We start from the raw sequence: 15,291 nt of genomic DNA, 5'->3' as shown, positions 1-15,291 counted from the left end.
GGCCGGGACTGCATTTCCCAGCGAGCCGCGCTGAGGGCGGGCCGGCAGCTGCGTGCCGCAGGGCGGGCGCCCAGCCCAGCCCAGCCCAGCCCAGCCCGGCCGGCAGCCGTGCCCGGAGGCGAGCCGAGCCGAGCCGTGCCGTGCTGTGCTGTGCCGTCGTCGGTCGCTCCCGGCGGTGCCATGGGGCGCCTGGCCGGGCTCGGTGGCGCAGCGGCCGCCGCGCTGCTCCTGGCGCTGCTGCGCGGCGCCTCCGCCGCCGCCCTGGCGCGGCGCGACCGCCCGGCGGGGCGCAATGACAGACCCATCATCGGTAAGGGCCGAGCTCCGGCCGTGGCCGTAGGGAAAGCCGGGGTTTGGCTAGAGCCGCTGTGAGCAGCGTCACGCTGTACGGGCTTTCTCTGAAAGTCAGGCTTGCCCGAGAGGAGTTACAGTGCAGGGAAGCCGAGTCTTAGTCAGGTAATGTGTGTTTGTGTGGTACCTTGTGACCGGGCGCCGGAATTGATGCCCCGTTGTCTTGATGCCTGCAGTTCCTGTGGGCGGTAAATGTATCGCTGCTAGCTGGCATATAGGAGATGGGAGCTTAATTAATAGGAGCAATTAATTACTAATTGATAGGGTCTTAGGAGGAGCGGCTGAGGAACCTGGGGAGGTTTGGGCAGAAGACAAGGCTCCGGTGTGACCTTATCGGTCTTTACCATTGCCTCAGAGGAGGCTGGAGCCAGGTGGGGGTCGGGCTCTTCTCGGTAACTAGCAATAGGACAAGAGGACAGTGTTAAGCTACCTAGGGGAGGTTTAGGTTAGACATTAGGAAGAATTTCCTCGCAGAAGGGTGATTAGATACTGTAATGGACTGCCCTGGGCGGTGGTGGAGCCACCGTCCTTGGAGGCTTTTAATGAAAAACTGGACATGGCACTTGTTTCATGGTCTGGTTGACACGGTGGTGTTCATTTGTAGGCTGGATTTGATGATCTCAGAGGTCTTTTCCAAGCGGTTCAGTGATTTTGTGACTTTTCTTTCAGCGTGTAACATTTGCCATTTGTGTGGTGCTAATTTTCTTCTTTGGGGCCTTCAGGGATATTGTCACAGGAATGTCACTTTGATGAGTACCAGCGATTTGGAAGATCTTATATTGCGGCTTCATATGTGAAATTTGTGGAATCTGCCGGTGCTCGAGCTGTGCCTATAAGGTATGGGTTTTTTTTAATCCTTAGGAGTGGGTAATAATTGCATTATGTAAGGTATGTATGATACCTTTTTAGAGGCACAGAAGGTAGTTCTGCTGTTTTTCTGAGTGTTTATTGCTCCTCAAAGACAATTTGAAGATGCCACAATTCTCAGAGTTCCAGAAATTGAAATAAAAGAAGAATGGAACATACACTTTTTAATACTTATGTTGATAGTCTCTCTTTGAAAAGCTCTAATTTTTTTTCTTTTACCAGTAAAATTGCCTTCTCTAGTTTGCTTGCATGGTTTTTGAAGTTAGCTAGAAGATTCAGTGTACAGTGTAGTACACCACAAACACACATAAATACCTAGATATCTTTTTTTTTCACATTTTGTAGCCCTGGAATTCAGGGAATCAAGGAGGGCTATCAGTACTCCTTTCAGAAAATAAAGTCCAGTTCTGTTCAAACTATGGGTCACTATCTTCTTCTATTTTGGTTGTTTGGTGAAAAGTAGCAGAGTAAGTAACAGTTGACAGTACTTCATACCAACGCTGAGCTATAAAATATTAAATGCACTGAAACCAGAGGGTAAAATTATAAATTTCTGTACTTAAAAACAATACTAGTACAGCTGCAGAAAAACAAAATAGCATGTATGTACACAGTCCAACAATAGCACCACTTAAGTGCCTGAATTAGAAGCCAGCATTCCCCATGTAGCTGCTGGAGCTTTCAGAATGTTTGCTGACCAGAAGCTTCACCGATGAAACGATGCTTCTAATTCTGGCAAGTAAGTTACTTTCAGCAAAGCTGAACACTTTCACTTACACCAGCTTATCACACCTCTGCAGAAGTGTGGCCATATGGGCTGATTTTGGCTGGGGTAGAGTTAATTTTCTTCACAGTAGCTGGTGTGGGGGTGTGTTTTGGATTTGTGCTGAACACAGGGTTGATAATATAGAGGTGTTTTTGTTATCGCTGAGCAGGGCTTACAACAGAGCCAAAGCCTTTTCTGCTTTTCGTGCTGGCAAGGAGGCTGGGGGTGCATGGGTGTGACCCACTGTTTGCAGCTCTGCCCTTCTTGGGAATCAGCTGGAAACCGGAGTGGCCGGTCTGCAGGAAATAATAACCATGCCATTCCTGTAAATAGTACATTTTTCAAGTGTCTTGCATAAGGGTCTCAAGAGTACCTCATCAGGAGCTCTACCTGACAGGGCCCTGTTTTCAGTCTTGTGGATTGAGCTGTTTCAAGTGAAATTTGATTTGTGTCCATTTTACTCTTCTGCATATTTTTTATGTCAGATATTTTGTTCAAAAGAGATTATATTTTCATGGTCAAATATATGTACATCATATATATGACATATTCTGTAATTATTTTTTGGTGTTTCAGATTAAATCTTACAGATGAAGAATACGATAAAATCTTCCACTCTATTAATGGGTAAGTCTTGAGCACTGGTTTTCTGTTGAAAGGTATGATGGTTCTGTTTTTGAGCTCTGCTGTGTTCTCAAGAACATTGTCTTGCTCTCTTGAGAGGTTGTGCTGGGCACTGCAGACATGAAAATATATTCTAAGACACATTATTTAATCCAGTATTGGTGTGCTGCCTTTCCTTCCTTGAGGAACACATCAGATAATCTGCACCAGTGCCAAGGCTCAACTGGGCATTCCCTTGTGTTTGTCTGCAGGCAGGGAGAAGTGGCGTTATAGTTATGAGCAATTTTGCAAGTGATATACTCAACTTCCTCTTTGTTAATTTTTCTGTCTTCCTCATTTAACCTGTCACCTTCATTTTGATGTTTAATATTACTTGTTTAGTATTTCACCCCTGTTCCTACCCTTTCTTCCCTCTTTCAGTCCTTTTCATATAAAAGTTTCTGATTTCCAGTCTCTTCTACTCTTTTCTCCATGTGTGCTCTCTCTGTTGCTACTTGAATGGTCTGTCTTGCCTGTTGTGATCCTGTGTCTTAGGCCTTTGTTAGAAAAACTTCCTGGTTTTCAGAGGATCTGTGGAAATTTGCCACCCCTCTGTTCTTCCTTTTAAAAGGTAGGATAATGTGATCTTGCCGAACAGATTTTATTGTGGACTGTACAAAGTCAAAACCTTTTATGTTTTTTTAGCCTTGTGTTGAAAGTGCACTTCAGAAGAGTGAAATCAGCTGATGCTACACTTCACAGCCGTGGTGGTGTGTGAGGCCAGAGCATGTGATTGGGCTACTTGTAGTCATGGGATGAGCATCTTAAACCATTAACACATTTGTTAAGCTTATGCATATAACTAGAATGTTAATCAGCATGCATAGACCTTGCAGATTTAGACCTTTGGCTGTCTGGGAAGTGCATTGTCCTCCTACATCAACATGCCTTAGACACTAAGACTTGGGTCTTTGCAGTCTCGTGCTATAAGCGAGTGTAAGACAATGATGCTTTTCTATGCTGTGTTCTGTTGGGGAAAAAATGAATAATTTCCTCCCTTTCTCATGGCTACCCACTTCACTTTGGTTGCCAAAAGGGTTTTCCACCAATAGGGTCTCTCATTGTTTCTACCTCACCACCTATATCAATTCAGAAGAAAGTGTTTGGAAAGCAGATTCTCTTTCTTTATCTTTCTGTCCTTGCAGTCAGAAGCCAATTGAGTTTGTGTTATGTTCGTGAGTGAGGATGGTCTATATTTCCTTCTGTGACCCTCCACTGTCACCTGTTGGCTTCCATGTTAAAACAGTGTGTAAATAACAAAAAAGAGTTCTGGAGGGAATGACTTATATTCTGTGGAAATTCAGAACAAGGAAGAGATACGCTGATCTTTCACATTGTTCTTTGAAGTTGGAAATTATTTACTATTAAAATCTACCTTCTTAAAATAGTGAAATTTACAATATTAAAGACATAATTTTATGAATGTAATCCTGAGGTAGGAATTGAAATGCACACTGGAAATCATCAGTTCTAACCAGGCAGAGGTACTGGAATACACGTAGTTGCATTTCAATCTGCTTATGACAATGTCAAGCCATTATCATTGCTACTTAATGGGTTATTTCCTTTGTGCATTAGCAAAAATGATGATCAGTTTTACTAATTAGTATAGTCCAGGTTTTGGTTTGAACAGGTGGAGTGAATTTCCTACCACTTCTAGGTAAAGATCACCTTATTTGTCTAATTAGATCTCTGAAGAAATCTATAATCTGGCCTGTTTTGAAAATATCTTCAGTTGTATTAATTTTCAATTGACACTGGGAAGTAAAGTTTTTTGTATTTTTGTGAATACTACTTTTCCACCAAATACTTGATGGCTTTTACATGAACCTGTGCATGATTCACTTGAAAAAAAACCCGTGGTCACAAGGGTTTAAATGCATATTTGCTCTGCAAATGCTTGGGATCATTTCAGAGCACAGATACGTAGAGAAAATCCTACACCTGTTTCAGTAAAAAATCAACAATTCATGGATATGACTTGAGTAAATCCATTTGAGGTTCTGCAGCAGTGGATTAAGAAATGCTCACACATCCAGTTTTGTTGGTTCTGCAGGCACTGTTCCAGTTACAGCCAGGAGAGGCTTCCTTTATTTCATGTTACTGTTTCTGATGGTACTTGATTATTTTCCATGTCGTCATGTATCTATGTGAATTCTCTGCTAGACTGTGCTGAAAGCTTTTCTTCTGTGATGTTTTTTTGGGTTTTGTGGAGCCACACAGGGAATTGCCATATCTGATTATATTTTGTGGTGGAAAAAGCTTGTGCACTTTTTTTTATGAAATTGTCCCTGAAATTGTCTTCCTTAGCTCTGTAGGATCGCATGTGACCAAAGGTTACGGTCAAATGTACTTTTCTTCCTTTTTGATAGGAACTTTTTGCTCTTTGTTGTCTCTGATAAAAAGGTCACTATGCCAGGGCCACAGCTCTATTTTTCTGAAACTGGAGAGAATTAATTGAGGTTTGGGCTGGAATTTTAAAGTGGTAGTGAGAGCCAGCTGGGAGTCAGGATAGGAAATAACAGTCATGGCTTGCAACCCTTTTGTATACCAGCTGAAATCTGTGTGTTTTATGTGTTTTCTGTTTACTTTCTTCTTCCATATGTTGCGTTGATCTAAACTTTGTGATAGAGTAACCATTCTTCGGTGGGAGGACACTAAGAATGCTATGAATAAGTTAAAGACTAAAACACCTAAATTTAGCTGTCTGCCTGTGCACTAGCTGTCCAAACTCACATAATGAATGGAATGGTAGCCAGTGCAGCCTGTGAAGCTGACAGGGCTGTTCAACCTACCCACCACTCAGGGGTCTGCTCTGGAAAACCTATTTGAATCTCTAGTGACTCTCCTGACTAGATCCCTGCTGTCCATAATGGGAGCATAGATGCCTGTCTCTAGATTTCTGAAACCTAGACCTAAATAGTACCCTTAAAACTGTTATCAGGCCTTTCTCTGTGTACATTGTCCAAGTTTTGGGTTGATCACTGTTGCTAATTATATTCTTGGATGTTGCCTTTCAGGGTACTTCTTCCAGGAGGTGGTGTGGATCTTAGGACTTCAGAGTATTCAAGGGTTGCTAAGATATTTTACCACAAGGCCTTGGAGGTAATTGTGAGGAACAGTTGGTTCTTGTTATTATCACTGTTCAGAGATCAAAATGACAGGTTCATATTTTCCATATTTTGCACTGTCATTCAGTGGTTTAACTGTAGGCCTGAAAATAGGTAGGTGGCTTATTTCTTACTTCTGCATAAAACTTCTGCATTAATAGCTTAAGAGTCAGACTTGTGACACCCACTCCTGTTTTATATTCTTTTATGGTCTTAAACTCTTAAGTTCTTTGGGTGAGAATGGTATTGTTTGTTCATTGTACCTGAGGCTTTACGGCTCTGTGTGAACTTGGCAGAGAGGAATTGCTCTTCCACCTTTGCTGCTCACTTTCCAGCAGCAGGCAAGGAAAGTGCAGGCAGTGGCATTCACAGGACCAGTCAGCTGCTGCAATTCTGTAATTGAGCTCCCTTTGCTCTTCAGTCCCTGTGGCACTAATGTTTTTATTCTTTTGTCTGTCTTTATTTGTGGTGAGTCTTGCAAAGACTGTCTCACTTTTATGTGAGACAATTTCATTTGTCTTTCTGGAGCTGCTCACTGTGTGAACTGCAGCCTGTGCCTCGGTGTACAGCACTGGGGCAAGGGTTTCTTGTGGTTTGTTGTACAATTATGAGATTATGTTGACATTTCACAATGATGAACTGAATTCACTTTATGATCACTTTATGATCAGAGAGACGGGTTTATTAGCTGGTATGTGTACTTCTAGTGACTGAAAGGCAGAAAATAATATTCAGGTCATCCTAGGTAACCCTTTATAACAAAGGATGGTTTTTCCTTGCTGTTTGTGATAATTTTATGTTTTGATATTAATCTTTCAAATCTTAATTACTGTAAAATATTTCTAGTTTTACTTATGTAAGGAAAGCTACAATAGTCAAGAGTATCTTTGCAAGTACAGGATGATTGAATTTTATCTTTTTCTAAAACATGAGGGGTTCTTTTCATTTGCAAATGTTCACAATGAGAAATTACTTTGATCTGGCTCTGCTTTAATATGAATAGAGGATGTGAAATGCTAATCCCTATTCAAGTCCGTAGAATTTTACTATTTAGACAAAAATTTAAATGAAGTACTGTTTTTCAGCTCTTAAATTAGTTTTTAAAATGTGATGTCTTGAGTGTTGTTTAATACATGCTTAGCCTCCAGACCCTAGTTTATTTTAAAAAATAAATGTGGAGGGGAGGGGTACAAAATCTTTATGTTTCAGTTGTAATTGGTTTTAAACTGTAGTTTATTTTTTGCCTTCAGTAGTTTTAGTCCTCACTTGTGACTCCACTGTCTGTCTTTCCTGTAACTTCTGTGTCTCATTATGCATTAAGGGTGGTCATGAAGACTCTACAGCCCTATCAGCCTTCTTTCTGCACATCTTCCTTGTTTTGCTGTGAGAAGAAGTAGCTCTGTGAGCTTTTATTACCATACTGTCAGTAATGCAGTAGGGGAGCATTATTATTCTGAGCCTGTCATTTTAGCTTTCTCAAAAATGGCTTTGAGCAGCAGCTCTACGGGGGTGGTGTGTGCGTTGTGGTATGCATAACTTAAAAATGTTTAGAAACAAGTTAAGAACAACTAGTCAGATTTCACAAAAACAGGAGTTCTGAAACATCCCAGTCTCCAACATATGCTTACTATCAGGTGTAAACCATTTAAAAATGCAGATTTCCACTGCATGTATGCACCATGCTTCATTAGGTCACAAGAAAGTAGTTGTGTTCTTGGTTTGGTTTTTTGCTATCTTTTTCTCATTTTTGCTTTTTTTCCGTATTGTTTTCACACTGACGTGCTAATTTTTATTCTTTTGAAAATGATTGCCACTTTTTAATATTGCTTAAATGTACCTTTTGTCTTTTTGGAGCACAGGTCTAAACCTGCTAGCTAAATAATTCTATAGGTATGTAATGTAAGACCACAGCTATGCTAATAGTAGGATTCATGTTTTTTTAATACAGTTGGGTGGGCACAGACATTGCAAAGGTCCCTTGCTATGTGATCCCATGCTTTATAGAAAAGTTTGAATTGTTATGAGCACTCTTTCCCTCAAAATGGTGACAGACTTCTTTGTCCCTCCTGATGATTGATTTTTTTAGGGAAATGTTGCCATTTTGTGGTTTCTGTTTAGGCTGCTCTCAAAATGACTTGTAGAACAGAACAGTCAAATCAGTATCCACATTAGGCTCAGTTTGCTGCTTCAGAACTCATATATATCCTTTAGCCTTCATATATTCTCACCTACACAAAAGCAAGTAAAAAGAGTAGGAAGTTCTTGTAGGTCTCTTTTCTGTAGATTTTCATTACTGTTTCCTTATGTCGTTGCTTTTATTTTGTAGGCTAATGATAATGGAGATTATTTCCCAATATGGGGAACATGTCTTGGACACGAAGAGCTTACATATCTCACCAGTGGTGAAATTTTACTTGTTCATACCAAGACAAATGGTTTTTCACTCCCTCTGAACTTCACCTCAGGTGAAAAATTCATTACTTCTCATGTGTGAGCTTTGGTAAGAGGTGTTGTGTTTTGTTCATGATAAATATTATGGGTGAATGTTTGTGACGTTCCTGCTGATTATCTTCTGCTAAATTCTTTGATGTTAAGTTGCCTTGACTGTTTTTGTAAAGTCAGTGCAGCTGGCACTTGTTAAACAGAGGCGTAAGCACAAGCCAATTGAAACCAGCAACAGTCAGCAAAAACCAAAGTTGTGGCTCTTTGAGTCATTTGAAAATTCAGACCTACAAAACAATGTCTGCTTTTTGTTACCAAGTTCACAAAATTCACAGGTTCAAAACCTATTAAGCTTGGAGAGCAGGTGATTTTAAATTTTTGAAAGCATGTCTTTCCTCTTCTATTCCATGATGAATAGAAGCATTACTGTCCCATTTGAACAGTATTGAAATCACAGAGATCCCTTGAGATAGAGCTGTGGCACTTGGCAGCACTGGTAAAGTGTGGCCTCTGTTGATACTTTACCCTTTCTGAGTAACCAGAAAAAAAGTAGCATTCAAAAATTCTGTTGGCTTGTGCTCATTGTGAGTGGAAAGGCCACTGAAATGACTGTCAAAGAATGATGCTTATTTTTTTCTCTCTCTTGGTGAGAACTTTGGATCCTCTCTGGGTCAAGACTGATAGTGGTAACAGCATATTGGAATCTGTTGTAGTTATTTCACTGATATTTCTTGCAGAATATTCTAAAATAATGAAGATTTACTGCTGAAAAAGTTTAATACAGCATTTTATTAATTGTCTTCTGTCAATATAAGTCCATCTGAGACCACTTCCAGTAATGGGAAATACATTTTTTTCTTTGTAATAGCTGCAAAAGACAGTAAAATGTTCAGGAGTTTCCCTGATGATGTATTATATTCACTTGCTACTGAGCCATTGACATCAAACTTTCATGTATGGAGCCTCTCCATGGAGGTATTTGATATTTTTATTTCCTGCATACAAACACTTTTTTGTTGTTGTTGTTAAAACTAGAAATAAATAGTAAATAACACCTTCTCCCCTTTTCCCTCTTCCCTCTCTCCCTATCACAGAATTTCACCAACAATGAAAAGCTTCGTAATTTCTATAAAGTTCTGACCACTAACGCTGATGATGAAGTGGAGTTTATATCTACCATGGAAGGTAAGGAAATTAATTTCCTTTGGAAACTGTGACTGTAACAACCTAGTTCTTTAGGGCTGTTGTGGCATGGATGTGAATTTGTACAGCAAGTTGTTCAAACAGCAGGGTGAGCATCAGCCCTGTCAGCACTCTGGCCATGAGGAGCATTTCTGTTTGCAGGGATATTTTGTCTTTTGAGTACTGTGAGCCTTATTACTCCTCCCACCCGTGGTTCCCCTTCCAGATATGCTGTTACAGGTTAGCACTGGTGTATTTGAGCACTGTGCTGTGAACTGCACAGCTCTTGTGCTGCAGTAGTTGAATCCCTGCACTGTGCCTCTGTCAAGCTGTGCTTGCCAGCTGCCTGCTTAGGCTGGCATTTCCCTGGTGCTCTGTGTTTGCTGTGTAGGAAAAGCACTCCAGGCTGCTGAGGGAGCAGCAATATCCCTCATTACCTTAGCAGCAATGCTGGTAATTGTCCTCCTCCAAAAGCCTTTTGCATGACTTGTTTTGTATGTTTTGCACTGGGCTTGCTCAGCTCAGGAAACAAGTTAGCTCTTTGGGGAGTGTTTTATCTTCATGAGTGCACCACTAGCAGCTCTGCCTGGGGTCCAGCTGTCACCAATGGGATTCTTCTGTGTGGCATCCTGGCTGGCCTCCAAAAGAGAAGAATAGCTCTTTGATCAGCAAACCTGATTAGCCTAATGACAGGCATCAGCCTGTGATTGGTTTATCACAGAGCAGTCAGCAGCTGCTGTGCCGCTATTCCCTGGAAGAGCTGAGGACTGACTCCCCCAAAATGTATCAGGCCTGGCCACAGCAGATGGCAGCTGCCCTGGATTGACTGGGCCTTCAAGGACATACTAGGACTTGGATCTTTCCCATGGAACTGGCATCCACGGCTGTGAATGTTGTGTGATGCTGGCAAGAAGATGGAAAGCTTTGACACTGATATACTTCAAACATTATTTTTTAGTTGTATATACATTACTTCTGAAATGAATAATCTAAAAATTGTGTACAAATATTTTCTTGTGTGGAATGAGACCCTTCTTTTACAGTATATTTCTTTTCCTTCAGTTCTACTATGACTTTAACAGTGTTTCAACTTGCTGTTTAAGCTTTTGTGAAGCTGTTAATAAGTGAGGTGTATTTGTAGCTTATCCTCTAAGTTTACTTTGCAGTAAGATTAATTACATGATTCTTAAGGCACACACCTTTACGTGCTCTGTGTTTTGTTGTAGCATACAAATATCCAATTTATGGCATGCAATGGCATCCAGAGAAAAACCCTTTTGAGTGGAAGGATTCTCCAGGCATTCCACATTCACCATCTGCTGTAAGAGCAGCGTATTATATGGCTGATTTCTTCGTTAATGAAGGTAAAAAGTTTATTATCTATAAACACTGGGGGTTTGAGTGAAGCATTACTGAAAAACTTTAAAGACGACGGACTTCTTTTTCAGCTGTCAAAGTTCAGTACCTTGTAGTGCTTTCTGAGAAGATTATTCTGCAAGCTTTATAGGCTTATAAAACACCAAAGGATACTAGAAATAGAATGGTTTAGTGAAAGTAACATCAAAAGGCCAAGCATTCCACAAACTCTTTTCACTAGGCTGGCTCTAAAACATTGTTCTATGACTTTCTACCATTTCAAAATATCCCTGTAACATTTTGGCCTCTCTTGCACAAAGACAATAAAACAAAAAAAGTACTCCATTCATAATTCCAGGGGCTTCTTCAGTTCCAAAGTGGCTTGCAGTCGTTCAATATGTTCTCAGTTTTGCTTGCAAAATGCATACACCAGGACTATAAATAGGGCTTGGGCAGTATGGATGTGTCAGAGGGGTGCAATATGTGCTCTACAGTTGTATACTATAGACAGCACAAGAGTTTTTGAATTTTACAGAGCTGCTAATTTTCTTTTTTATACTCTTAAGAAGCTGGAAGTAACTAATGCATAACATTTTGATAGTTTATGACACTTCCCATCTGTTTGTTATAAATAAGCAGGATATAAATAGAGGTGTATTTGAAGGAATCAAACTTTATTCCTTAATTTATCCCTACTAAATAATTCTGCTGGACTATTTTATGAAATTGTCTTACCTCCTTGATAGGGACTGTGAAGAACATAATAATTAAGCTGGTTGTGTTTGGTCTCTAGACTTGGTCAAAAATCAAAAGAGTCAACTTAATGAAGAAACTAGATAGTGATTGTGGTGACTTGGTCAGTGAGAGTGTAGAAATAAAATTTGCATTTCATACAAATTCAAGGTGCTTTTTTTCATGAAGTAGTCCCATTCCTTTTTGTGAAAATGTAGCAAAAGCATTTTCATAGGGAACTTAGGGCCAGGCAGAACTGGGCCTCTGAGCAGCCTGGTCTAGTGGAATGTGTCCCTGCCCATGGCAGGGGGATTGGAACAAGAGGATCTTTAAGGTCCCTTCCAACCCAGACCATTTTATGGGATGGCAGACTATGATAAAAACAAGGGGGGGAAACAAGGGGGAGAACAGGAGAAAATACAGTATAAGTCTGTTTTAACTTTGTAGTCTAATACTAGAATGCAGTGTGTTCTCTGGCTTTGTTTGCTGCTTTCTGAAGTGTCTGTCTGCAGACTGTAGTCCCAATAGAAGTAAGCTTGCCCAGGCCATTATCCAAGTTAAGTGGGGCAAAACAAGTGCCAGCTCTGCTTGTAAATGCAGTTGAGGCACACTGTGTGTGAGTTCTGTTACACATGTGTGCACATCCAAGGAGCTTGTGCACAGTGCCACACTGATGTGACACTAGCTTTTGGATCCTAAGATTCCAGTAAAGCAAACTTCCTTCAGCCAGATTTGACCACCCCCATCTCTTCCAGCAAATCCTAAATTACTCTTCATGGCCTCCCCAGTCTTTTGGGAGGTACTGAATCATTAGCTGCTCCTACTGAGTATTTCATATCATAACTTTGCAATGAGTAATTGACATTTTTAGCTAATGTATGGCAGAATATCTTCCCTAACTATGAAAATAAACCACAAGATGAAAAATGTAAACTGTTTTCAGCTGGTAAAAGTATACTCACGTGTGATCACTTAGGAACTAAACCATTCTACTGAAATACCATTTTTGTATCCATCCATCATTAATTTTAACATCTGTAGAGTTGCCAACTTGATAAACCAGTGAGAATTCAATTTTATTGTCCTCATCAGCACAGTCCACGCAGCTTTCAGTAGGCTGATACTCTGATGCATTTCTTTTAAAGTTTTTTCTGGTAGATACTGCCAGTATCTCATGGATAACTATTTTTTACATCTTGGCTTTAAATTCTCCCTCTCCAGTTATAAAATATGCTGTAACCAGCTTTCTGAAGATGCATCTTCGCAGTTCTTCCTGTACAAGCTGCTGTAATTCCATTTGTGGTTGTGCTGCACAAAATAACTTTACCAAGATAAATATTGTTTCGGAGGATAACATTAAAATGATCTGTACTTTTACAATGTTTTACAGCCAGGAAGAGCATGCACCATTTCTCCAGTGAAGAAGAGGAAACAAAAGAATTGATCTATAATTATAATCCAGTTTATACAGGAACATTTTCTGCATTTCAGCAAACCTATTTTTTTGATTGAGTATCTTGTCAAAGGTGCAGTGTTGTTATTTATAAATGGAATTATTTGCCAGCATTGTGTAATTAAGCTGGTATAGTGACAGAAAGCTAGAACAGTTTTCCTTTACAATGATTTGTTCTGTGTATCTTCTGCACTATTGAAACATTAATATATAAATTTACATTCAATAACACAATAGTCATCTTGGCAAGCTACAGAAAAATGTATTTTTCTTCCAGGAAAGAGTACTTGACTGTGCTTATAAACTTTGAAGTAATCACCTTTAGTACAAGAAAAAGCTTTTTTATATTTTAAAATATGAGACCTTTGTAAAATGTTCTGGACTATGATAGCCCTAGACTCTTAGATACATTGTGTAGTAAAATCCTGTCCTTTTCAAATGATTTAGCAAAAGAGACTCTTGGATTTGTCATGGATATGTGTATGCAGCCAAGTTCTTGACAGGGACTCCTTTGTCATTTCAAAAACTGACCAAAATAGTAAGGCATGATAGCAAACAGGTTTTTTTTGCCTGAGAAGCGCATTATGTCCCATTTGTGAAACTGTTTCTCTTGTACATTGAGCATTATTTGGAGTCTTTATACCTTGTGAGCCCTTTGTATCACAAATACCACATAAAATAAGTAAGTTTGGAGGGCTTAGTTCAGTGTTGATTCCACTTTCAATTCTTTTCAATTCAGTTTTGTATATCCTCCAAGAATTTGTCTTGGAGTAACTGCAGTCAGCCGCCAGATATGAGATGCAGACACTCATTCCTTTGTATTTAAAAGAATGTAAGCTTAACTTTTTCTCTAAAGTGTCTGACTTTTCCCATAGCTGGGCAGAATTTTCACTTGAAGTCAAGAGGTAGTTTGGCACTGTATTAATAAACAAGGTAGTTTCTTTCTGTCTTGTTCTGTGCAGCTAGAACTTAAACAGCAGATGAATGTATATGAGAAACCTGTTAAAAGGTGGCACAGTGTGATAATAGCAGTTGCATTCAATACACTGACACTGTTTCCTCTCTGCTTTGCTTCAGACCCCGTGAAAGGCTTGTTCAGTGGTTTTATGTGTTTTCCAAAAAAGAACTAAGATTAGACAATCAAATGTAATCTCCTCTCCAGCATAGCTTCCAAACTCTTGTTAGCATTATCAAGGATTTGGAGTTTATGAAGAATTCAGGTTTATAAACTTCAGCTCTGTTTTGTAGAACTTCATACTCTCAGGTACCATATCTGAATAAGTCTGGTAAGTTTCTCAGGTTTTTCAAGTAAAACTCTCTCTAACTTATTTTTTATCATGAAACAACTGCATAACGGAATGTGAAATGCATCAGTTAAAAAAACAAACAAACAAACTATGAGGATACATTAACTGTGACTAGCAGAAAAACACTTCTAGGTAATTACAAGCTTAAATATGAGATATTTTTACATTTGTCATATCAGCCAACTTAGTAAATAGTTATCTTTTCTTACAAGGGAAATGTCTGCAATGATAGTAATTAGTTCCTAAATGTGTAACTATAAAAAGTATTATGTGTAATATGATGAGAGAAGTTTATATATTATGAATTTGTATGTGTCTTTCCTTTATACCCTTTCTCTTATAAAGCCTTATTTGATGATACGCATGATTTGTCTGTGATACATGGAATAAACTTCCTTTCAAGCAGACTTGTATTTCTGTCATCTTTTAGATACCACTCATGAAGCACTGACCACAGTCTTTGTTTTCTTGTTTCCATCTGTGGTAGTCATGAATCAGGAGGTTACAACCTGTATCTACTTTCTGTGGTCATGCCAGCAGGTCAGGGTCAGGATGAGTGAGATGCATGGCTTGGCACAGCCGTGCCCGGAGTGCAGGTTCCCTTGACCAGGGCTTGAGCTTGAAAATGTACTTTAATGTGGCTGCTGAGACAGGGGCAGGAGCTTTCAAGAAGGCTGGAGCCTTTCTCACAGAGCAGGCTCACCCCAGGAGCATGTTAGACCTTGCTCAACACAGGCAGCCAACAAGTGGGAAAGGGCTGCTGCACTCTCAGGGCTCTGAAAGCTGTAAGCAAAGAAATTTCTGTCTATTCCCTATAATACCCAATATCTTCCATCACGTTCTCCAGCCAGAATCAAACTGCAGAAACCCAGAATTGCCTAGCAGTCACCTAACAGCAAGTTAAAACTTGGTTTTAAGGAAGCCCTCCCCTCTGCTCTGTGTTGTACTCTATGGTTTTTCATTGTACAGACAGAACTCCTAACGCAGTTTTTAGAAATGCTAGGGAGAGAAGAGCCTGTGACCATCCTCACAGCTTATTGAGCTGGTGTATGAGCCTAAACA

The 15,291-nt window shown here is 39.9% G+C and overlaps 1 protein-coding gene across 1 annotated transcript; it reads left to right on the top strand.

The window, feature by feature from the left end:
* The first annotated feature begins 71 nt into the window (after positions 1-71).
* Positions 72-14,636, top strand: GGH (gamma-glutamyl hydrolase). Its single transcript, XM_064387394.1, has 9 exons — positions 72-310; positions 1,074-1,188; positions 2,561-2,611; positions 5,668-5,752; positions 8,084-8,222; positions 9,068-9,174; positions 9,294-9,384; positions 10,608-10,745; positions 12,860-14,636. The coding sequence occupies exons 1-9, from the start codon at positions 181-183 to the stop codon at positions 12,979-12,981; spliced, it is 978 nt and encodes a 325-aa protein (XP_064243464.1). The 5' UTR covers positions 72-180; the 3' UTR covers positions 12,982-14,636.
* Positions 14,637-15,291: the final 655 nt, after the last annotated feature.

The sequence above is a fragment of the Passer domesticus genome, chromosome 1, assembly GCF_036417665.1.
Source record: "Passer domesticus isolate bPasDom1 chromosome 1, bPasDom1.hap1, whole genome shotgun sequence".
NCBI classification, from domain to species: domain Eukaryota; kingdom Metazoa; phylum Chordata; class Aves; order Passeriformes; family Passeridae; genus Passer; species Passer domesticus.
Note: the sequence above shows the minus strand (reverse complement) of the source record. Positions and strands in the feature narration are given on the sequence as shown.

Excerpts from the sequence above, each read along its gene's own strand:
- GGH (XM_064387394.1), top strand. The coding sequence starts at position 181 with ATGGGGCGCCTGGCCGGGCTCGGTGGCGCAGCGGCCGCCGCGCTGCTC. Across the intron at positions 311-1,073 it reads CAATGACAGACCCATCATCG|GGATATTGTCACAGGAATGT; the intron begins GTAAGGGCCGAG and ends TGGGGCCTTCAG. Across the intron at positions 10,746-12,859 it reads TGATTTCTTCGTTAATGAAG|CCAGGAAGAGCATGCACCAT; the intron begins GTAAAAAGTTTA and ends AATGTTTTACAG.